General features: G+C 37.1%; 2 protein-coding genes and 1 pseudogene across 2 annotated transcripts; 2 read left to right on the top strand and 1 right to left on the bottom strand.

Moving 5' to 3' along the window:
• The first annotated feature begins 818 nt into the window (after positions 1 to 818).
• LOC146698886 (cell adhesion molecule CEACAM1-like) lies at positions 819 to 2,785 on the top strand (annotated as a pseudogene).
• Positions 2,786 to 5,370: 2,585 nt separating this feature from the next.
• LOC146698885 (nectin-4-like) lies at positions 5,371 to 9,959 on the top strand. Its single transcript, XM_085471758.1, has 8 exons — positions 5,371 to 5,529; positions 5,755 to 5,835; positions 5,924 to 6,005; positions 6,168 to 6,512; positions 6,837 to 6,939; positions 7,248 to 7,282; positions 7,374 to 7,426; positions 7,576 to 9,959. The coding sequence occupies exons 3-8, from the start codon at positions 5,942 to 5,944 to the stop codon at positions 7,732 to 7,734; spliced, it is 759 nt and encodes a 252-aa protein (XP_085327884.1). The 5' UTR covers positions 5,371 to 5,529; positions 5,755 to 5,835; positions 5,924 to 5,941; the 3' UTR covers positions 7,735 to 9,959.
• A 7,490-nt stretch (positions 9,960 to 17,449) lies between these two features.
• LOC146698884 (nectin-3-like protein) lies at positions 17,450 to 20,389 on the bottom strand. The gene is made up of 6 exons (XM_085471757.1): positions 20,071 to 20,389; positions 19,579 to 19,920; positions 19,121 to 19,220; positions 18,764 to 18,798; positions 18,630 to 18,663; positions 17,450 to 18,489 (listed from the first exon to the last, which is right to left on the bottom strand). The coding sequence occupies exons 1-5, from the start codon at positions 20,132 to 20,134 to the stop codon at positions 18,635 to 18,637; spliced, it is 570 nt and encodes a 189-aa protein (XP_085327883.1). The 5' UTR covers positions 20,135 to 20,389; the 3' UTR covers positions 17,450 to 18,489; positions 18,630 to 18,634.
• Between the last annotated feature and the right edge of the window lie 2,868 nt (positions 20,390 to 23,257).

Genomic DNA, 23,257 nt, shown 5'->3' with positions numbered 1-23,257 from the left:
TACAGTTATTTAAATCCCTAACACACCCAGTTTACCGTATAATATCATATTTACAATGCAATGCCCACTCACAAAAACACGTTATAATTCTGTTTTCAGGAACTATACTGTGACACACTGTCAATCATTTATCTCTTCAGCTGATCTGATGGGTGCCTCACAGCATTAGGGCAGTCATACAAGTCGAACAATACTTCATTGTGCATGAATGATTACAAAGGAACATATTTACACATTACATAAGATCTTTATTTCTTTTAATAAATCATTCATTCTGGAAGCACTGAAGGAAATGATTTGTTTGTAAGGCTGTCTGAAGGACCCAAACCCACTTAGCGGGGAGCACATAAAACTCTCCGTTAACATAAAAGGCACCACCAGCATCATGACTCATAAACCTTCTTCAGATGTTTATATATGTTTAAAAAATAATTCACAAATACTTTGCTTTAGAAGAAATAAAAGAACTAGGAAGGGAATGCAGTCATTACATTTTAAAGTTGTTTTATTTTAGTACAGAAGCTGATCCTGAATATGCCGGCAGGATATGCCCCCTACCATTTTTTTTATTTATTTTGTTGTCTAAGGCTAAAACATTTGGAGAAAACTTGTGAAAAATTAGTTTATCCATCTATACTTGAATAAGGTGCATTTTATATGGTCTGTCAAAAGCTTGATCGTGTTTTGTTTTTTTTCCTGTTCAGATTAAATCCTGTTTTTTTTTTTTCCAAATTCCATTTCTGTATGTATGTACACACAACACAACAGCTTCACAAAGGATCTTAGTGGTTTTCCTTACTGAGTGGGGGGCTGTAGAGGGTCCTGTGATGTGGGTCAATAAAAGAGCAAGAGCTCCTGAGACTCTTTCTGTTTTTGATTTCAGAAGGCAGAGAGACCATGTCAGAAAAGTCAGTATTGGACAAGACCATCCCATGGACTGCAGTTATGCTTCGTTTATCAGGTAGGCTAAATTCACCTGATGTGTAGACAGAAATAAAGGAATGGGGATTTTTTTTTCAGTCTTCTGTAATTTTTTTTGTGTTAATCAGGTATGTGTGTAGGTGAGGGTATATTACCCACTGGACCCCTGAGTGGAGCTGTAGCAGGCACAGTGAAGTTCACCACCACTCTCAGACCTCCAGAGAAACCATTCCTCTCAGTAAGCTGGAGATTCAATGGGGTGAACATCATCAGTTCCACCAGCATCAACATCACTGATCCTGGATATGCCGGCAGGATCTCATTAGACCGAGCCACGGGGTCCCTGGAGCTCAGAAACCTGGCACTGGAGGACAGCGTGGAGTACACTATCACCATCACACCAGATGCAGGGCTGCCAAAACAGGGGAGGACCAATCTGACTGTGTATGGTGGGTTAGTCTTTATACATTTGTATAGGGCACCAAACCTTGTGTGCCCTATACGAGTACATGCCTAATGATAGTCAAACATGCAAAACTCCTTTTGAATTTCCTTTTGATAACACGGTCATAAAACAAACATGACAAGGAAAACAGAGTGTGTGCTTATACTGAGAGGGAAAGTGTGTGAAACAGGGTCCCAGAGGACTAACATATAAATTAAAGTTTGGGTTGTTGTTAGATTGCACTGGATTTACAGGATGCAGTTCAATTACACTCTACCACCACGATATTCATACTTGTACACTTTAATAATAAAAAATAATAGAAATTCAAACAGAAAAATAAATATCTACCATTTTAAATGTTAGACAGTTAAAAATCTATCTGAAATTGGAACATAATTAATGAATTATGACCCAATGAAATCATGAAGGTGAAGCTGTTTGATAGATTTATGTCATTTTAAAGTTACTGTCACACAAAATGTTACTTAAAGTGACACATATATGTTTCACACAAACTGTGTTGCTTCTTTTTCCATCATTTCACCCAAAGTTGACACTTTTTATCGTCTGGAGCCACCATCCGCAGCCCCACAGCCATCCTGATAAGAAGATGAAAGCTCCACCAACCTCACCTGTGAGGCCTCTGGCTCCATCAGCTCCAGAGAGTGGATAAAAGATGGCCAGCCTCTTAATCCCAGTGGCGGTGTCAGCTTTTCCCTGGACAACAAGACAGCGTCCATACAGCCTGTTCACATTTCTGACCGCGGCACCTATCAGTGTAGAGTCAGCAACCCGGTCAGCACCATGACTGCGACCCATAATCTCACTGTCAGCTGTGAGTATTCACCGTGCATTCACAGTGTTTCTATTAAAGAAAACATGAATAAATCAAGTTAAAATTAATTTACTTTAACTTTTTTTAAAGACAGCTATATTAGCAGTAATAGTCTGAATGTCCCTAACACTGTATTTTAATTGTGCAGTTGGACCATACAACCTGTTGATCAGCAGACCCTCAGCTGCTCCTCAAGGTCACAGTATAATGTTGCAGTGCACCGCAGACTCGGTCTCACCAGCACACTTCAGCTGGATGTTTAATGGCAATGAGACGCATGTTTATAACTCATTGTATATCATAGAGAGGTTAGGGGCAGAAAACACTGGAAATTACACCTGCACTGCCAAAAACGCAGTGACCATGATGGAAAGCTCCACAGTTCTGGATCTGAGAGGTAAGAAACCAAAGAATGCACTAATTCAATAATAGTACAGCCTTTATTTTGTCATCATTTCATATATTTTACAATGTAGTGATGGCAGTTGTTCTCTTTTCTCACTAAAGCATCCTGCATTGCTCCCTGTGGGTCATCCTCAGGGTTGGTCATCTATGCACTCACTCTGAAAGGGCTAATATAAGACAAAGAGCATGTGAGATATGACCAGTGAGATAAATTATTTCTATTTGTTTGCCTTATTGTTAAGGCACAATGTATTTTTGTATCATTGCTTTATCTGTTTTTATAATTTAATTAATTTAGCCTGTTTTGTTTTTCCTTTCAGGTTCTTTTCCCCGATAAGTGACTCTGGATGCTTAATTAAAAAATCAACCACTTTGTATAAATCATTATTTCACAGAAGCATACTTTGATGCTACCACTCATCACTCCTCGATAGGATTACTTAATCAGATCAGTAATCATTAACTTGTGTTGATTTGTATCTCACACTTGTTGTGTGATCTATTGGATGCAATAAAAGTTTTGACTGATTTAATGAATTATAAGGTCATAAATGCTTTTCTATTGTAACCAACACTGACTGTCCACTGTGGAAAACCACAGGTCGCAGTGTTTCATGGCTTCACTCAAGACCTGCGAGAATATTTTGGGAGAAACTGATCAGCAGCACAAATATTACTAGTGCTGATTTGGATTTCATTTTTTTTTTAATGCATCACCACTATGTTTACAGTAATTAGGGACCCACTGGTTTTTAGTTGAGTATAGGTTCGCTTTAGGTTTATTCCCCATTTTTTTTATTCTTGCATCTTATACGTTATAAGTTGGATCCGTTATTAAAATCATTGAGTCTCTGGTTTCTCCATTTATTCTCAGTCTAGTGGAGAGCTTTAGTGGTTAAAAAATTGCTCAACAAGTAGAAAGTTGCAGGTTCAGTTCCTGTCTGTGGCAGAATTCCCCTTTGGCTTTGCATCTGCCAAATCCATCATCTCTGTGCCACGTTTTACTGTGAGTTTCTTCTTTCTGTGTTTAGTAGGTGTCTAATAAGTTATTTCCCATTTTACTTCAGCAGCTGGTTGACTCTTGTGGTTCATTTTAAGTTTTGCTTCCCCCTGAGATTATCTTGAGTGCACCTGTGCATTCTTCCAACAGTCTCCACTTCCCTAGTCAGCCCTCTAAAGATTTTTTTTAATGTAATTTACTTTAATTTAATTGTATTCCTGTAACTAGCATTTTTGAATTATTCTCCTTTGTTTAATATCAGCTTTTATAATACAGCTTTTTGCATTTGGGTCCATATTTGAACTAAATCAAAGCACTGAGTTTTCAGTGACCACTGTCTGTGATAAGAAACAATTGTGTGTGCTTTGACTTGAGTACAGCTGAGGATGCAGAGCTGTGCCTGCATCAGTTATTTCCACCTTGCTGTGCACATTTCTAATTCACATGTGCAAAGCAAGCTGAGTTCAAACAACTTGAAACTCACATGACCTGATTGCCCAGTTGTTCATCTGAGACTATGTAGCCTTCGACTCTGGTGGAGATAACGATATGCGCCTCTCTGAGCTGATGCTTTCTTCAGGAGGCCCAATGAGAGCTCACTGATATGAGGCACAACATTTTTTATTTTTTACTGTTATCATTCGGGATCTTATTTAAAGTTTTAAAGACGCTAAAAGCCACGGTGGGAACTAGGCTTGCGTTGTTGAGCCAGTCAGTATGCTGCAGCCACACAAAAATGAGGTAGTATTTCAGCTGATCTTTATAACTTCCGTAATCACAAGTGGCAGTAAAAAGAAACCAGTCTGAGCCTAGAGCTCAGTTTAATATGTCACTGCCCACACTAGAGTTGAGCAGATAGTCAGGCAGAATGAAGAACAACATGCGGATGGTAATGCCGTGTAAATAACTGAGTTAGATAAATAAAGTAAGTCTGAACTCACACATGAAACTCATTTATAGACTCACTGAGTCCATGAGTCACCACAGGAATTGATGTTGCATGTGTGTTTTCTTTAATCTTTCTTTCTCTTATCATTAATTAAACCTTGTCAAGCAAGCAGGTTGACAGTCAGAAGTGAGGATGTTGAAGTCACAGACATGTACTACCCATCAAACCACAAGCAAACAGCAGACATGTCAACCACTTCATCCACAGTTTTGAAAACCTTGTCACCAGCAGTAACAGTCAGGCTTTTGCTGTTTTCAGTCTCTGTAGTAAAATACAGTCCTCAAGGTAGTTTTATGCAATATGTTCATATGCCCATGGACACATTTTTCAATGCAAAGTCAACCTTTAAACTTTAAAGTTAGGACAATCCACATGAAGGTTAAATACAGAGATCTATTCTGTGTGCTGAAAAAACAGAAGTGTATAATACCCCCCATTTTTGTCACATGCAAATCCATATATGTATGTGCCCTAAAAAACAACCAATGTTACCACGTCTGGCAGTTAATATTTATTGTTAAAGTGATGTTAACTTCCTTCAAATAAAGTGGAACGAAAGCGCGGACATTTCTACACCTGCAAATGTTTCATTTATGTAATAGAAAATAGAATAGTTCGAGCCCTACATCCTCAAAATGCTCCCACAGGCTCAAACTGGGATTTGGCTAAATGCACATGTGTTTAAGCATTTTATCAGCATTTTTCTCATGTGGCAATAAAACAAAGTCAGCATAGCTCAGTATCTAACTGAGATCATCCTGATTTGACCACACGAGGTCCCCGTTGAGCAGAACATGAAAGGAGGCAGAGAGGAGTAACCTGACATCATGCTCACTACACAGGAGCTGAAAATCACAAAGTTAAAGATCACTGTGTAATGGTTCGGGTACACAATACATTTCCAGTTAGAGTTCTGATGGATGACAAATTGGTTTCTGACGTGGCTGTGCCGTTCTTTCTCCCCTTAACGGGTAAGTTTTTTTTATTTGAATGTATATTTTTCTGGTGGATAGCTGTAGGCAGATACATTTATTTTTAAAAAAAGGAAAGTTTCAACCCACCCCAAGTTTCATTGCGTCTTAGTCAACAGAGTTATTTTGAGTCTGTGGTTTTATGGGAAATGTCTCGTTTTGTTTACTGCTGCATTTAAGAACTTAAATCAGCCTATGTTCCTCTTTGCAAACTCTTTTTTTCAGTGGTCGAATATTTCAGTCTAGTCTCCAGGTTTTAGCCTTGGACTGAACTAAAAGGTTACGGATCCCTCTGTTTGTAACTCTGTAAGTTTCTTTGAGTTTATCTTGAAAGCTGACGTACCTAATCAGAGATCCTGTATGATTTGTAAGTTTTCTTTTTCTGTGTTGTTAGTTCCTGTTGTTGTGTACAATGAAAATGTGCAACGGACGATCTCACCTGCTGATTCAGCTAATTTACATTACATTTTTCCCAGGTAAGACCCAGTTTTATGTTTTTACCAGATTTTCTAAAACACTCATGCTATGCTAGAAATGCTTGAAAACATCATGAATAAATACCAGTTTGAAACCTGATCTCTTTTCTATTTTCGTCTCTCTTCCCCCTCATCTTTCTGTTGTCATTTACCTTTTGGCAGTTTTTGTGGCACAAAGAGTCGAAGTCTCACCTGAAGTGACTGGATACATTGGAAATGATGTCACCCTGAGCTGTCAGTTAATCCAAGGACCAACACATACCAATGTTACTCAGGTTCAGTGGGCTCTCCAGGATGAAGAAGGAACAGGAAAAGTCACTCTCATTGTTTTCAACACTATGTTTGGAGTGAATATTTCTGAGAGTCCACTGAAGGAGAGAGTGGCGTTTGATAAACATTCGTTGATAATTAAGGCTCTAGAAATGAAAGATGCAGGATCCTATATCTGCAGCATTTCCACTTTTCCCAGTGGTACATTTGAAGGAACCACCAAACTTGTTGTTCGAGGTAAGACTGTAACTGCTTTTATACACTGATATAAAACAACATTTAATGTTATATATGAGGTCATATTTATTCAATTCAATCTTCAAAATTTGGCTGACACAAACCAAACATTCAGTTTGAATAACTTTTTTCTGCTTTTGTGTCGTATTCATTTTAACATCAGAAATTTTTACCAACATCTAATATTACTCATGATTAAAGTTTCCATGTTTAGTTAAAATGTTTATACTGTAAAACATGAAAGCTAGTTTTTGTTAGTAGGCTGGTTTAATGTTAGTTTGATGTTAATGAGTTGTGGACTATAATCATACTTTATTCCGCCAGAAACGAAACCACTGTCAGCAGGAATAGTTCTTGCTATAGTGACTGCTGTCTTGTTGCTGTTAGCGATCATGGTGGCCATGCTTTATTTCATCCGCATTAGAAGGTGAGTGTATGTTCTCGTGTGTTATTTATATTATAGAGACTACTGTTGACTGAATCATATTTGAGGGATCCATCGTCTTTGTGGCCAAAATTCACCATAAAGGAAGGAAATCCATTTTATGGTCAAGACTTTAAGACTTAAGAAACTTTAGACTCTGGGAAGCTGTTTGCTGTTTCTGTTTAATTGCTGTTTCACGGACCAAACAGCAATTAAACTATAATCATCAGATTGATCAAAACTTATAATTGTAGCTAAAAACCAAACTTCTCTTCTAAATCACCAAAATCACTTTTGTCTCGTTTGCTCAGACGCCATTCTTCCGCTGGGTTTCGTTTCGTCATTGGTAAGAACATGCACAACAATTTCCACTAATTGGTTTTGTAAATACTTAAATTATTTTAATTTTTCTGTAACGAAACATGTATGTCTTTCAGATACAACTGGTCCAGAGAGAGAGTCGCAATCATCTGCAACTGAGAGAGACCAGGTGAGCTCCATGGTTTGAGGGTCCATTTTTGAACTTGAATGAATACGTTTTGGTCAGATACATTTAATTTATATTTATGCTGTTGTCCTGCCATAGTTTTTTTTAATTACAAGAGAGCAATTATCATGTTTTCTTACATGTGTTCACAGGATGTGGTGTACTCTGACATCAAAGTGAAACCGTCCAGAGATGCCTCTCCTTTAACCAATTACAAACTCAGAGAGAGCGTGTATGTTGACGACGTCACGTACTCCGAGGTCATAGTTTCTCGTCAACCCAAATCAGACACAGAGTGTGTTTACGTTTAGCATTTTTATCATTTTCTGTTGTGTTTTTGTGTTGCTTTAGTTTGTTATTGTGATAAAAAAAATTGCCTGATGATAATATGAACACTTGTTTAAGTGTTTAGTCGTAACCAAAGGAATATTTTGGCCTCATGGTTTCATGTGTGCATGTGCTAGAAAAGCACCCACAGGCTGCAAGTCAGAGGACTTATCAGTGTTTGATCTAGTCTATTACTTATGCAGTGATAGAGCAGCATCTGCTCTATCACTGCATAAGAAAAAAAATCATCTAATTGCAACAAAGAAATGCAAAGTTGTGTCGACCAGAGATCTTTAATATCCAGCCAGTCATTGCTGGTATCTTTCACGCAGGTCTGAATCCACTTTAAATGGCTGAACCAGTAAAACAACATGATAAATGTTTAAAATTACAGAAAAAGTTATGATAGTTCACTGAGGCTGTCCTGTAATTATAAAATATGTTATAAATTCTAAATATGTTCATTTAATGTGGGCTCATTAATAATAGTTTAATCGTTTACCTCTTTGGCAATTACATTGGTATAGTATGGGTGTGGCCAGTCTTTATCAATAGGAAAAGCTGTAAATCGTATCAAAGTTGAAATTCAAAATCTATGCACTTTTTGATATTTTCCGAAACTGTCCTGTGGGCCAAATTTAAGTGTTCGCTGGTTCGATTCAGGCCCCTGGGCCTTATGTTTGCCACCCACGACTTTATTCAGCTGTTTTTGCAGGGAATAGATGCAAGCATTCGCAATGAGCTGCTTTTTGCAAACCTCTAAAGTGTTTTGAATGTAAACAACTTTACTGGAATGAAACGAAACACCTGCATGGTGATCTCCACCACTACAGCAAAAAAACTGCACCTGATGTTAACTCTGCAGTCTATCGCTGCATTTCTGCAGGACGGTTCAGTTACATGAAGCAGTCCATTCGTGCTTGCTAACCTGACATTTCCAGTGTTACGTGGCCATAAAAGTAAAATTACCCTGCAGAGAAGTTCTGTTCCTGACAGCGGCACTGACAACATTCAGTGAGAGTTCCTATTACACTTCAGCAAAACATGAAAGGAGGAAGATTAAAAGAAATGGAAGATAAACATAAAAAAAAAGTTACACAATCAATGCAGAAGTAACTGGGCAATGCAGAAACCAGAAACAGAAAGGTTCAACAAAGTTCTCCAGTAAAATCAACTGCACTGCCTGTTGCCTTTATTGAATTTATTCATATTATCAGAGTTTATTACAGCAGGCATAAACCAAAATCAATAATTGTAAAGATCAGCACTGTATGTTATCCAGCTTCATAACTTATAGTTAAAGTTGAGGTGCTGTACTCTGCCCAGTGTCCTGTCTGCTTGGGTCTGTGAAAAATATTACTCAATATTACTGTCACAACCCCGTACGCAGGTGTTGCGTCGTGAGCATAGTTTGTGACAAAAACTGGTTTGCAAAAGTGTCTGTCGTGGTGGAAAACTGAGCTCAACACCTTGACTATCGAATGCTACTTTCTAGCATTTCCTGTCAGCGTTATTTGGTTGTGGGTGTGAAAATGTTGAACACAAGATGTGTACACATGTGACGTCTCCAGATTCACTCTGTGCTGTCAAAACAAGTATAAACTTTTTTCCATAAAATCTTATATCAAATGTTTATATTTATTTTCATTGTGTGATATTTGAAAGTTGTGAAATTCGATTGCATCGATGTAATGCTTTAGAGATAATGTTCTCCAGTAGACTTCTGTTAATTCTGCACATGGTTATTTGTGGTTGTTGATCTTGATACAGTTGCAGTTTAAACCTTTCCATTTTCACCAAACTAATTCTGTGGTTTTCCTTTTCTGCTATGATGAGCTCTGTCTTGACAGGAAACTGATGTCAAAGATAAGACAAGGCAGTTTAAGGAGTGCGTTATGAAAGTCATTCCATATCAGATTACCAAGACGTGAATAAGTAAACCCAGCAATATTTTCCCACTAGAAGTGAAGACACATGATGAATGTACTACTGAGAATGCGTCACAGGGACACCCATTCATGAGCTATGTTGTGATGTGTAATAAGAAACAAGGAGGACGAACAACAAGCAAACATGGGTGTTACAGAAGGAATTAGGGTTTTCTTAGTCATTTTCGTCTCTTCTGTTCTTGTCTTCCTCTCTCATTTTAAATGTTTCATGTTTCTTAAATTTAAAAGAAATGTTAATTAAATTTTTTATATACAGCTTACAGTCTGGCCCTTTACTGTAATCCAACTTATCACAAAAAACGTTTGAGTCTGGTTGTGTGGTGGGGAAAGTGCATTTTGTTAGGTGGAACTGTTTATATCTGTTAATACAACTATCTAATCAGCCCATCATGTGACACCAAATCAGTGTATTTAGGCATGTAGACAAGGTGAAGATGAGCTGACTTTAAGTAACTTAAATGTGGCATAGTTATTAATAAGGTATCATGATAAGATCCTTGTCATGCCTTTTTCTGGTGATAATGACAAGCATTGTGGCTGGTACCAACTATCAGCCCAAGTAGTTCAGCAGTAATCACCGGTGTTGGTCAAGTAATTTGAAAAAAGTAATCAGTAACTAATTACTGATTACTTCCCCAAAAAAGTAATCCAGTTACTTTACTGATTACTTATTTTCAAAAGTAATTAATTACTTAGTTACTTAGTTACTTTTTAAAAACACGATTTACAACCTGAAGAGGTGATAAAGCGATAGAGCTTTCAGCCCAATTCTACTTTTACTGCATAATCCATCATACAAAATGTAATCAAATGGAAAAGTCTCTTTTTTAACTTGTTTTATTAGTTTTAATCTTTTAACTTTTTGCATCAAGCAAAAATTTAATTATATACAACATTCTCTGAGTTGAATAAATTAGTTTAACATTTAAACCTATTTTCTGCACATTCCAGCACATAAAATAAAATATTTTTTGTGTTTACACTCACTCTTTCAAATAGATGCAAGTAAAACACAGCAGAAAATAAATAACATGAAAGACTAGCGGTCCTGTTGCTCTATTTTCACCTGTAAAGCAGGACTGGGGTAGGCGGAGGTTTACCCTGGTGCAGGTGTGCCGCAGCGGTCAGTTGAAGAATCCGCGAGTTTCTCTGTGAGTTTCCCATTACGTCGTAGTGCACTCGGTGCTTGCTTGGAAGTTTAGGGGGTTTTTTTCGCTGTAAAAAGAAGTTTTCTTCCCACGCACAATGGACGCTAATGTTTTTGTCACTTTTTAAGGAATCAAACTCAAAGTAAGGTCAGTACTTCCACGCTTTAAATGCTGCACGCTCATACTCTCTCCCACACTTGATATATTATCCATTGTTGATCTGTTGTGACGAACTTCGCACTCACTTACGTCACTGTCATGAGACATTCTCGCAAAAAAATCACGGTTTTAGTAACGCAGTAACGCAGCGTTCCTACGGGAAAGTAACGGTAATCTAATTACCGTTTTTGCAATAGTAATCCCTTACTTTACTCGTTACTTGAAAAAAGTAATTAGATTACAGTAACGCGTTACAAGTAATGCGTTACTGCCCATGTCTGGTAATCACCCATGCTGAGCTCACTAGCTTGCCTTGGTAAGTCTTATATTGAATGTTCACCTTGTTAGGGGGGAAGAAGAACAACAATAAGACAAATTTGAATATAAATTGTAATATAAGCTCACAGTGTTGATCACTTAATAAAAAATTTAAAACACTCTCTTACTGGATGTACAATCAGGTGCGGAGCTAAAGGGTGGATGGGATGTCCCTCACTCTGCGCACTCAAACCAGTTGTTGAAGCCCACTGGGGGTTACATGCATCCTCAGAGAACTGGATTTATGATCTGTAACCACTATTTTTCTAGCAAATCTGTTTGTGGAAATATTTCTTTGAAGCCTTTATATACTAACACAAGTGGAGTTGCACGTAGTAATTACTATGATTCAAGCTCATTTCTGATCCCTTGATCCTACAATGTCACCATGATCGTCACCTGTCCAAAATGTTGAAGTGACAAGTTAACATCGTGTGGTTATGTCTGCAACACCACAGTAGTTAAAAAAAAAGCAACAATCAGATTTTTACTTAGTATCACAAGTTTATTATGGTTTACATGGTTCATTATGGTGTATTTCTATATAACCATCAGCACTGCAAAAGCAGGTTTATAAAATAAAAGTTACAAGAAATAAACAACAAGACATTCAATGCACACACACACACTATACATAATATATATCTATAGATCGATAGATCGATAGATATGTATACACACACACACACCATACATTATATTTTATATATATATACAGTATATATATATATAATATATATATACACATTATATTTTATATATATATACTGTATATATATATATATATATGTGTATATATATATATACACATTATATTTTATATATATATACTGTATATATATATATACACACACACACACACACACACACACATATATATATATATATATGCGCCAGATGGAAAAGACACACATGAAATATTTACATATTAAATATTCAGTCTAGACACACACTGTGCACTATTTTCTTTTCTAAATGAGCCTCTTCTCAACTTCTCGTCTTTGTCTTTCCCTTTCCTATCCAGTCCAGTCTGTTCTGATTGTAATAACTTAAAAGTAAAAAAGAAATAAATACATAAATAAATAATAAAGATCAAACAAACTATGACAAAAAGAAGATGACTTGCAAATTGCATAGTGTTGCTGATTTTGTCCACTTTCAAGTAAACATAGAGTCTGTCAGAAAGAAACAGATCTCACATTATGGGAATATGTGGCAAACCAAGAAAAGGAAGAAGTATTTGCAAAGAGAAAGAGTCAAAGAGAAGTTCTACTTCCTCATCACCCAGTTTGAGCTTTATCAGATCATAGATGGTAGAATCATTCAGTAATTAGCCTCAAAGATGAGGGTTAGAATGGGCCCTCAATGCCTATTAGATTGTCATGAGATTTGTTATCATTCATTCAAATGGATGATCACACACAGTAATACTCCAGATCTGGAATAAGCACTTCAAATATAACGTTAACACTGCGTAACAAATTCATTCGCAAAGGTATGAACCCATCTTTGTGCTGCTAGCTTAAAGTTACTGTCACAGTTGTCACATGTTTCTCATACAGGAAGTCAGTCACAGTGAAAGTAAATTGGAAACATTTACATTATGCAAATATTGCCAGACTATCTGAAGTGAGCAATGACAAACCAGTTTACAGTAAACATTTGCTGTCCGAAGTTTTAAATACCCTAAAAATTAAAAGCCAAAAGCACATCTTTGTGACTATGATGAAAAGTTCATAATCAGGTTTTGGGTCAGGCTACATTGTGACTGTTTCTCAAATACTTATTTTGCAAGTTTCTTTGTGTTCATATCTCAGGGTAAAGATGGTTTACAGTCTTACAGTCCCTAATGTAGAAGCCCTGGATTGTGTGTAAGGAACGACGGTGTGGAAAATCCACACGTATCTTTAAAATTCTCTTTCCATTACTGATGTAGTAATTTTTACTTTGCTGTGTTAGGCTCCTTGGGTTTGGACCCAGTGTCTTGACTTTATGTAGGTTTTTTATTCATTCCTTTTATTCGTTCTATTATATGATTATATTTTAGTTCTTTATTGCTTAGTCCTTTGGTTTTTGGTATTTTTCCCCTCTGCTTCCTACTTTAGTTATTTATGTTTCTAGTTCTTTGTTCCTTCGTCTGGTTAGTTCCCTTTTGTATCAAGTCTGTCTTGATCTTTTGTCTCCATGTTTGTTTCTCTGTCTGGTCTCCGTCACTGTATTTGTTTACTTTTCTGTCAGTGTCAAGTCAGCAATTTCTATTTCCTGCTTTACTTTGACAGCTTATGTTCCTGTGTCAGCTATAGTCTCGACTGTGTGTCCTTCTTAAAGTCTTAGTTTAGATGTCTGGAAAGAAGCTTCACACACTAATCAGGGATTATTACCAGCTGTTTTCATGTGACAAAATAGCAATATTCCTAATGTTATATTATTTTAAAAAAAATCATTCCATCTAAATATTTTACTGAATTTCTTAACACACAGCTCATATCCAGTAATGGAGTATGTAATCCAAATTTATGTAATGAGCAATTATAAACCTGAGAAAGCAGAAATATTTTACTGTTTGTTGCCATTTTACGGGAAATAAGGAAGCTGGTCTTTCCATAGAAACATAAGCCATCAAAAAGTATTTGGTGGTTAAAATGGGACAAATTGCATGATATATGTTGTTTGTTTTGAATTCTAACATGCCATTGACCTTCAAAAAGCTGTTCAGACACAGCAATGGGCCAGATGTGACCCGGGGGCCATTCAGTGCTCAGGTTTCCTCTGAACAGATTCATCCTGCCTGCTCTCCATCACTCCATCTGTAAGGAAAATCTCTCCCAGCCAACAACTCTCCTGGCATTTATTCACTTACCTGGGATCATCTGATTACCTGATTGTTTTCTTAGAGTTGTAGGTAGTTTTCTGTGACTTTGCACAGGCTGTAGTAAAAAAAACAATTGTAGTCTTTTATCTCTCTCAGTATTTTGTCACCTTTGACTCTCTTGTGTAGAACATTGGGTAGCGACACTATCACAGTCCTGTTTGTGCGTGTTGCAGCATTTTTTACTGTACAAAAACCAAACGTGGTTACAAACTATACTGCTCTAAGCCTGATGAACTGTCTCACTCACCTGTCAGTTTTCAAACATTTTTTCACAGTGTCAGTCTGTGGTTGTGAAAGTGTCTGCTAACTCGCTGCTGTCAGAGCATTTTCTTTTCTTCATATGTCATAATGAAAGTCAGTACTTTATTACATTTGCAATCTGTGCTGTGAAAGTGTGCGAGATGTTTCTGTTTGGTTTTTATTACTATTTCTATTAATAATAACTGAATTTCCTTGAACTGTAGAGTTTTGTCATGTCTTTGTGAAAGTATTGGTGCAGTAAGCTCTTCAGTGCTGGACAGAAACTCAAAGTAGTACTTTTATTGAAGTATGCTGATACATAAGATTTTCCATTATATTTCTCTGACAATTATTCTTGTTAGTTATTTGATTGTATACTGTTAGATCATTAAAAGTATATATGATTATATATCAAACAGATTTCACACAATTTATTTTAAAAAAGCAGTGTGTTTTTCCACCACACTAGTTTAATTTTTATAAGATATTTCAGAAAGCAGCACATGGGTTAGTTTGACTAATATATCCAGCAAGTGTAAGTTTGTAAAGTTTATGTAACATACCATCCCCCCCACACACTACAATAAAAATAAAAATGAGCACTGAAACTAATAAAGATGAAATGAGCAAAGCTAGATTAGAAACAGGGGGAAACTGAGAATTAACAAAAATGTGTTAACAGTGACCTTAAATCTTCCAGTAGTTGCCGAGATATTTCACTATTTCTGACAAAGTTTCATACATTTAAATGCCACAATTGTCTATGCTAAATATAATTGCAAATTAGATGAGATTAATGAGATTTCACCAAAAGGATGGACAGATAAGTCAACTTCTAGTGTAGCTTTAAAGAAAATTATAGATGTGTTTTGCATGATTTAGTCAGTGCATTGCAATGCAGGAAACTACAAGTAAACTCAGATGAGATTAGCAACACTGCTTCAGCTGAAGGCAAAAGTAACACTAATAAACACTCATTACAACCAAGGTACACTGAAACACACAACACAAGACCACACCGGGTGCCACTCCCGTCAGCTGAGAACAGAAACTAAAGCTACAGTTTATATATTCACCAAAGTTGAACAAGTGAGGAAATTATGAGTCTTGAGTTCTGCTGTGGCATTGAGATGGTGGGTCAGAAGTTGTCATAAGAAGAAAGCATGGATCTATTGCACCTCTTATAATTGGTTCTGGCTGGTGCTGTTATAGGATTAAATTGCAGTAGCATCAGTAACTTCAGGATTTGATTTATACAGAAAACTTCACCAATGATTTTTCTGTTCTTCTGTTTGCATTAACTGCAAGCTTATATGACATCTGTCTAAATGCTCCTGATGTACGTTTTGCCTTGAAACATTTCCACTTCAACCGGATTGTTTCTGTAATTGTTCAAGGAAATGCACTCCCATAATTATGAGTTCAGGAAGCACCACCCTGATAAACACAAGATATCTGAAAACTCTTGGGGAACAAGAGAGAACAAAGCATCATCTGTGACATCCTTCATGACCAACATGCTCGCTGGGTGTCACCTTGCTGAGTCATTAAAATTTTGAAGCTGGAAATCAAACATGAGATGTGGAATCTTGTCTGTATATATGCCCCAAAAGCTGGATGCAAGTTAGATGAGAGAGGGGAAGTCTGGAGTAAGATGAATGAAGTGGTGCAGAGTATTCCCAGAGGGGAGAGAGTGGTGACTGGGACAGACTTCAGTGGACATGTCAGTGAACTGAACAGAGGTGATGAGAAAGTGTTGGACAGGCATTATTTTAAGGAGGAGGAATTGGGATGGACAGATGGTGGTGTATTTTGCATAAAGAAAGGAAATGGATGTGGTGAAGAAAAGGGAGGAACATAAAAGTGGAACAAGGTGCAATCTAAAAGCGATAGCAAAGTGGTGTCAGGGGAGAATGAAGCTAGACAGCATCGAATGGTAGTGTGTGTAGGATCACTTTGGAAACCAAGAAGAGGACGAGAGTAATTATAGGATAAAATTGTTGGTTAAACGTTGCACAGAGTTTGGGGAGGAGTATAAACAGGCTCTGAGTGGTATGGAAGTGGTGCCAGCTAGAGCTAGAGCAGGAGCAGATGAAAGAGAGCAGGAGACATGAAGAGAATACATGTATGTGAATGAAAGTGAGGGAACTGAAATGATAAAAATGTAAGAATAGTGCACAAGATACGTGAAGAAGAGATTGGAGGAAGGGTTGAGTGGTTGGAGATGAGAGTCCGGGGGATTTGTGACAGGAGGACAGCAACAAGAGTGAAGTGTGATTTATGATTTATGGTTTGAAGACTGCATTGACAAAAAGACAGGAGGCAGAGCTGGAGATGCTGACATTTTCATTGGGAGTGAGCAAGATGAACAAGATTACAAATGAATATATCAGAGGGACAGTTCAGGTTGACAGTTTTAGAGGTAAAGTTAGAGAGGCAAGGCTGAGATGGTTTGGGTGTGTGCAGAGGAGGGATAGTGGATGTACTTGACAGAGTACGCCAAAGATGGAGCTGCCAGGCAGGAAGAAAAGAAGAAGACCACATAGAAGATGTGAAGAAGGACATGCAGAGGGTTGGTGAGACAGAGGAGGATGCTGGGAATAGAGTCAGATGGAGTAAGAGGATCAGCTGTGTATATCCCTGAAATGAAGCAGCTGAAAGAAAAAGAAGATAGTTTCCCATGTACAGTTTCATCAGTGATATTGTGTAAACACACTTTATTGTCATGTCTGAATGCTATTTACTTTACACTAGGCACACATATTTTGCAGGCAATTTTCCAGACGCCATAAAGTTTGATTTTGTGTCTGTCTTTAAACTAGTGGTGACACGGTTTGTACTGATTGGTTGCAGAGTTGAAGGGATTGACTGACTTTGCTTTGACATGTATGAAAAAGGTTTCAATTTTTTTGTGTGTCTTTTGCAGAGATGATTCTGTTATGAAAAAGCCTCAACTGTTTTGAAAATGACACAAATGATACAAATGATGTTGTGCAGCAATTTAACAGTCAAGTCAAGTTAAGTTTTTATTTGTATAGCACGTTTAAAAGACATCAAATGTCGGCCAAAGTAGTCAAAATAAAAAGAGAAATTATAATAAATGAGGTAAAAAAGATTACAAGACATTCATTTATACACAAGCATACTCATTATATGCAAATGTCTAACAACCATGTGTGTGTGTGTGTGTGTGTGTGTGTGTGTGTGTGTGTGTGTGTGTGTGTGTGTGTGTGTGTGTGTGTGTATATATATACACATACATATATGAAGATAGGGAGGTCTTCAAGTTTGATTTGAACACTTCCAAATTTAAAGGCTAATTGCATTACATCAATTGAGCACATGAGGTCCCCATTGCGCTGAAGCTTGTTCTGCAATCTGCATGAGCCAGTAGCAGAACAAGCTTCTACTGGCTCATGGAAGAAATATTCACAGCCAACAATTGATTTTGGAACCAACAGCCAAAAGACTCAACTAAAACTTTTGATTGCAAATAGCCCTCAATACCTTTCACAGAGGTACACCATCAGGAGAAACAAACCAGGCAAATATATGGAGCGCCGTGGTGGCCAATCATATATTGCAGTGACAACTCTAACACCCATTAAACCTTCCACATTTTGGGCCACTGCTGCCCCAAAACACCTTTAAGTGGTGTCCCTTCTGGGAATGTGCAATGCAGGAGTACTTCCTGTGACTTCCTCTCTTTAGGCAAATTGTGAAATTGTAAATTGAAAAACTTTGCTGTAATGCAAAGATTGGCCAATGTTTGCTCTAAACCACCGAACCAAGCATGCATTTACTACCCTTTCGGCAGGCATGCATTGAGACAAGAAAAAAAAAAAGCTTTAAGGGAAATATAGACCAGTAGCATCTTGTAGGCTTTACTTTATGTATCCATTGCTATGAAGATGTAACTGTTGTAATGAGTAATGTAAAAGAGTATCTTCATTTGAAGCGTAACATCCTGAGTCTCTTTATGCTTGTCAGCGGAGGATGAGGTACATTTCAGGATGGTTTGAACTCGACATCACTGCAGAAAAGATCTTGTACCTGCACGTGTAACAGTTCAGTACTTGCTTTTATTCTCTTTGTTTTCATCAGGTTGATTTCAAATTTGTTTTTGTCAAAGTAACTAAATTTGAAAAAAAAAATGAGCTAGAAATCTTAAATTAAACCAGCTGTGAGCTCACCTCTTTCAGTCTAACATCACTGTTTCAACTGTATCTGAAAGACAGAATCGTTTTATTAAAACGAAATGAAACGAGACTAAAGCCATAAAATAAATTGCTGCTCTGTATTAGAAATTCAGAGAAGTAGAACTCACCTGTGTAGACCCGATGCTCAAAGACAACGTTACGTCTGAGTGATAAAAATAGAGATTTGTGATTGGCTATGGTTTCAGTATCTGATTTCAACTGTAAATGTTTAGTAAATACATTTAAAAAATGCTGTTGTGATACTAATATGTCATGATAAAATCCTCATCCTGGAGTTTTATGATTGGTTACAGTATAAATACCTGATTTCAGCAGTGAATTTTCTCAGCTATAAATATTGACTTGCTGACAAACGTTGCTCAGTAATATTTAATAATGACACATTTTTGGTCCTGGTAGAAATATGCTTTCTAACAGCTCACAGACACAGACACAGACAGACACACACACACACTTGTACAAACCTTATTCTTCTTATTATGAAATAAGTCGTGGCTATCATGGCACCATTTATCAGCAAGAATACTCCAAAAGCGATCAGTTTTGGTAATCTCGCCATCTCACCTTGGTATCGTTATGGGAGAAACACAACAATAAGATTATAACCTCAGACACATGATGTAAGGTAATAGTTCTGATGTTCCTATTTAATAATTCAAACCTATGAGAGTAACTGTTTTTCAAACAAATCATGTTGTTGAACTATTTCCATGCAGCCTTTGTTCCTAAATATTTGCACGGATGTGACGAGGTTAGCACAGTCGCCTCACAGTAAGATTACAATCCCATAGTCCAAATGCATCCTTTCCAAATGCATGGGAATTAGCAAAAGTCAAAAGTATAACTTTAGCAAATGTTGAGGGTTCTTTAAAAATATTAATTTAGTGTTTCTGAATCAAGCAGATCAGATAACTTTACTTACCTTCAACAACAAGTTTGGTGATTCTTTCAAATTTACCACTGGGAAAGGCGGAAATGCTGCAGGTGTACAACCCCGCGTCTTCCATTTCCACAGCCTTAATAATCAGCGATTGTCCTGCCAACTTCACCCTCTGGCTCAGTGGAGAATTGGGAATATTCAACCCAAGCTGACTGTTATAAACAATAAGGGGGACTCCCTCTTGCTCTGGTTGCAGGAGAGTCCACTGAACCTGAGTAATATTTGTATTCTCTGGCTGATGGTTTAATTGGCAGGGCATGGTGACATCATTTCCAATAAATGCAGACACTTCAGCCGAGGCTTTGAGTTGTTTTGCACCCAGAACTGCCAAAATTAAATTGTGACATGGTGGCAAAAAGTTAGGGCTAAAAAAGCTGCTTTTTTCCACTATTATTTTAGTAATAACGTTAATTCTAATAACATTTATTCTAGAATATACTGTGCAGAAAATAAGTACAAACATAAGAGTCTTACCTGTGTGTAATGAAATGTAAATAAGCGTGAACAGCAGGTGGGATATTCTGTTGCAAATTTTCATTGTGCACAACAGGCAGCGGACAAAAAAGACGACGTCTTAGGAATCACAGTGTTCCTGATTTGGTCCACTTTGATGTTAACACAAAGTCTGGCAGCAGGAGACTCAAATTGATACAACATGTGGCAAACACCGAGAAAAAGTGTTGGCAAAGAGAACCACAATGACAAAGTGTGAGTAAGCACACAGAGTTCCTCTTTGTCCAAACCAAACAAAGAACAAAGCAAAATTAAAATTAAATTAAAACAACACAACCAAAAGAGAATTTAGAAGTAAAAGAATAAATAAATCTTTAATTGGAGATTTTGTTTTTTATTTGTGTTTTTTATTTGATGGGATGGAAGGAAATAAGAAAATAAGTGTTCAACAGATTGTGATGTGTAATAGTTCTGTTTGTAATTATCAAGTTTTATATATAAAACTTAATTTTTCCACAATTTAATTTAAAAAGCCAAACTTTAGATGCATATAATCTATAGGCATTAGATCCAAAGTGGAATAATTAAACCCCTTTTTGATGATTATGGCTTCATTAAAATCAGGAAACAGTGTCTCAAATCTTTAGAACAAGTTCCACAAAAACTTGTTTACAATACAGAAGTGTCCAACTTGTGAAAAGTTTATTTATTTATATGCTCACCACTACTTCATCAGTGTGCCATAGCATGAAGATGATCAGCATGAGGCACTGGGTGTTCTGACAGAGGCCTTACGCTCAACTGTAATTCGGAGTCGGGTGTTTCTCATCTTCCTCTTGATAACATGTCGCAGCTTCTCTGTGGGGTTCAGTTCATGTATGTTGGATGCTGTGTCCTGCTGGAGAAAGGAAATCAGCATCTTCATAAAGCAGGTAAAGCCATGAAGTAAGTGTCCTGGTAGTTGGCTGTGTTGACTGTGTATTCACTTTAGACACATCAGCAGATCACATGGCACCCAAAATCATCACAGACTGTGGAAACTTCACACTGGACTTCAAACACTTGGATTCTGTGACTCTCTGCTCTTCATTCAGACTCTAAAATTTGATTTCCAAATTAAATGCAAAATTTCTTTTCATCTGAAAAGAAGACTGGATCACTGAGGACCAGTTCAGTTCTTCTCCTCAGCCAGGTGAGGCTTGTCACATTGTCCCTTGCTCAGCATTACTGGTTAACATGACTTTCCTGAAGATGTCTGTGTGTGGTGACTCTCGATGCACTAACACCAGCCTCAATTCAATCTTTATGAACCTCTCGCAAGTTCTTCACTCAACTTTTCTTGACAATTGTTTCAAACAACAGACATCACTGTCACCTTTCCAAGAACTAATTAAAATACTTCCAATGTACCTAAAAGACAGTCAGTATATTTTGGTACAGCGCTCTGCAAACAGCCTCTTTAGCTATGACCTTACCACCTTTGTGGAGGGTCTTGATGACCGTCTTCTGGACAATTTTCCCATTACTGTTGCGGTGTGTTCTGAACTAAACCAAGACACATGTTGTATTTATACTGTTTGCGCAGAAATTCACTTAAATTCAAAATGAGCTCTTCTAATCTTTTGAGATTTTGAGACAGCACCCCGCCCCCCGACTCCATCACCTGGGAAAGTGATCATGTTTTAAGACAGACTCTGTTATTTAATCTGTTAGCTCTGTTACACTTGAGTCTTATTCCTGTCTATGTCAGTGGGTCCTTTATTTTCTTCTCCAGTCATGACAGCCAGTTTCAATTTGGTTGCAAAGTTTTGAGACTTGAATAGTAATTGCAAGTAGACTGTTTGGTTGGTGCTCATTTTTTTCTTTCTTCTTTTCTAAATCCTCAAACTTAACAACAGCCTTAAACACACACAAAACATGTAATACAGGACTAGATTGTGGTTGTGAAAGTGAAATTTGCTGGACGTTTATTCTGTTTAAAGGTTTTCTCTTTGACTTGATTGTTGCTTGCTTCTATACTGTTAGATATGTTGGATCAAGGAGTGTTTTTGGTTGCAGGTAGTTTTCCATGACATGGCGCAGGCTGTAGTCGTAACAAAAGCTGTACTCTTTTATCTCCCACAGTATTTTAATTCAAAACATTACTTAAAGATTATGTGAAAATCCCGCCTGCAGGTGTTGTAGTGTTTTTTACTGTATGAAAAAAAGGGTGAAAATGTGGTTTGCAAACATACCACGCTGGTCTGTACCTGACAAACTGTCACCTGCTGGTTTTCAGACAGCATTTCCTCACAGTGTCAGTCTGTGGGTGTGAAAGTGTCTGCTCGCTCAGTGCTGTCAGAGCATGTGTGAACAAAATCAGTTTTTCTTGTTGCAAAGTAATTTCGAAGGCTCATTTGAGCTGAATTTGTTGTGTGCGTTTTCATACTGAAAGTCAGTTCTTAAGAAATTTGATTATCTTTATAACCTGTGTTGTGAGAACAGAGTTGTGTTTTCTATGTAGCTGACTCTAGATTGGCAGAAAAAAAACTCTGTTGCTAAAGTTTGGACAGATCTGACAGGTTGTGATTTTTTGAGTTTTTCCCTGTGAATGAGATAGCATGGGGGCTGTGCATTACTCAGTGTTGGAAAGACAGTGAAAAATGTACATTAATGGAATTTGCAGTTAAGTTGTATACATCCTATCATTACTTTACTATATTTTTCTTAACTAGTTTTAGTCCAGCAATGACTAAAAAACACCCACTGATAAAAGTTAAACCAACAAAGACTTTTGACTAAATATTTATTTTATTCTTTTAAATAAAAGAAATTAAAAGGAGTTAAAAGGGAATTTTTCCTTCCCACTGTCACCATAGTGCTTGGTCATAGGGGGTCATACGATTGTTGTTTTTTCTCTGTATGTATTATCGTACGATCTACCTTACAATATAAAGTGCCTTGAGGTGACTGCTGTTGTGATTTGGCGCTATATAAATAAAATTGAATTGAACTGAACTGAATAACCTCCAGATATTTTAGCAAACAACCCATGGATTCATAACTATTAGATTATTATATAGAATAAATGTTTTTAGAAACAGTGCATAAAACACCCTCCACACAGACTCAAATCTCGAAATTACAAAAGAATATGTTTGGCATTATTTATGACCCAAAAGCAGACATGTGCTGTTTCTCCAGTCTGCAACAAATTGTTTAATGAATT

The sequence above is a fragment of the Copadichromis virginalis genome, linkage group LG11 (genome assembly GCF_057382275.1).
Source record: "Copadichromis virginalis isolate Kocher_CV1m ecotype Utaka linkage group LG11, C_Virginalis_male_GT1.1, whole genome shotgun sequence".
Classification (NCBI taxonomy): domain Eukaryota; kingdom Metazoa; phylum Chordata; class Actinopteri; order Cichliformes; family Cichlidae; genus Copadichromis; species Copadichromis virginalis.
Note: the sequence above shows the minus strand (reverse complement) of the source record. Positions and strands in the feature narration are given on the sequence as shown.

Coding starts and splice junctions, on each gene's coding strand:
- LOC146698885 (XM_085471758.1), top strand. CDS start 5,942: ATGAAAATGTGCAACGGACGATCTCACCTGCTGATTCAGCTAATTTAC. Junction 6,006..6,167: donor TTACATTACATTTTTCCCAG/GTAAGACCCAGT, acceptor ACCTTTTGGCAG/TTTTTGTGGCACAAAGAGTC. Junction 7,283..7,373: donor TGGGTTTCGTTTCGTCATTG/GTAAGAACATGC, acceptor TATGTCTTTCAG/ATACAACTGGTCCAGAGAGA.
- LOC146698884 (XM_085471757.1), bottom strand. CDS start 20,134: ATGAAAATTTGCAACAGAATATCCCACCTGCTGTTCACGCTTATTTAC. Junction 19,921..20,070: donor TTACATTTCATTACACACAG/GTAAGACTCTTA, acceptor TAATTTTGGCAG/TTCTGGGTGCAAAACAACTC. Junction 18,799..19,120: donor TTCATAATAAGAAGAATAAG/GTTTGTACAAGT, acceptor TTTATCACTCAG/ACGTAACGTTGTCTTTGAGC.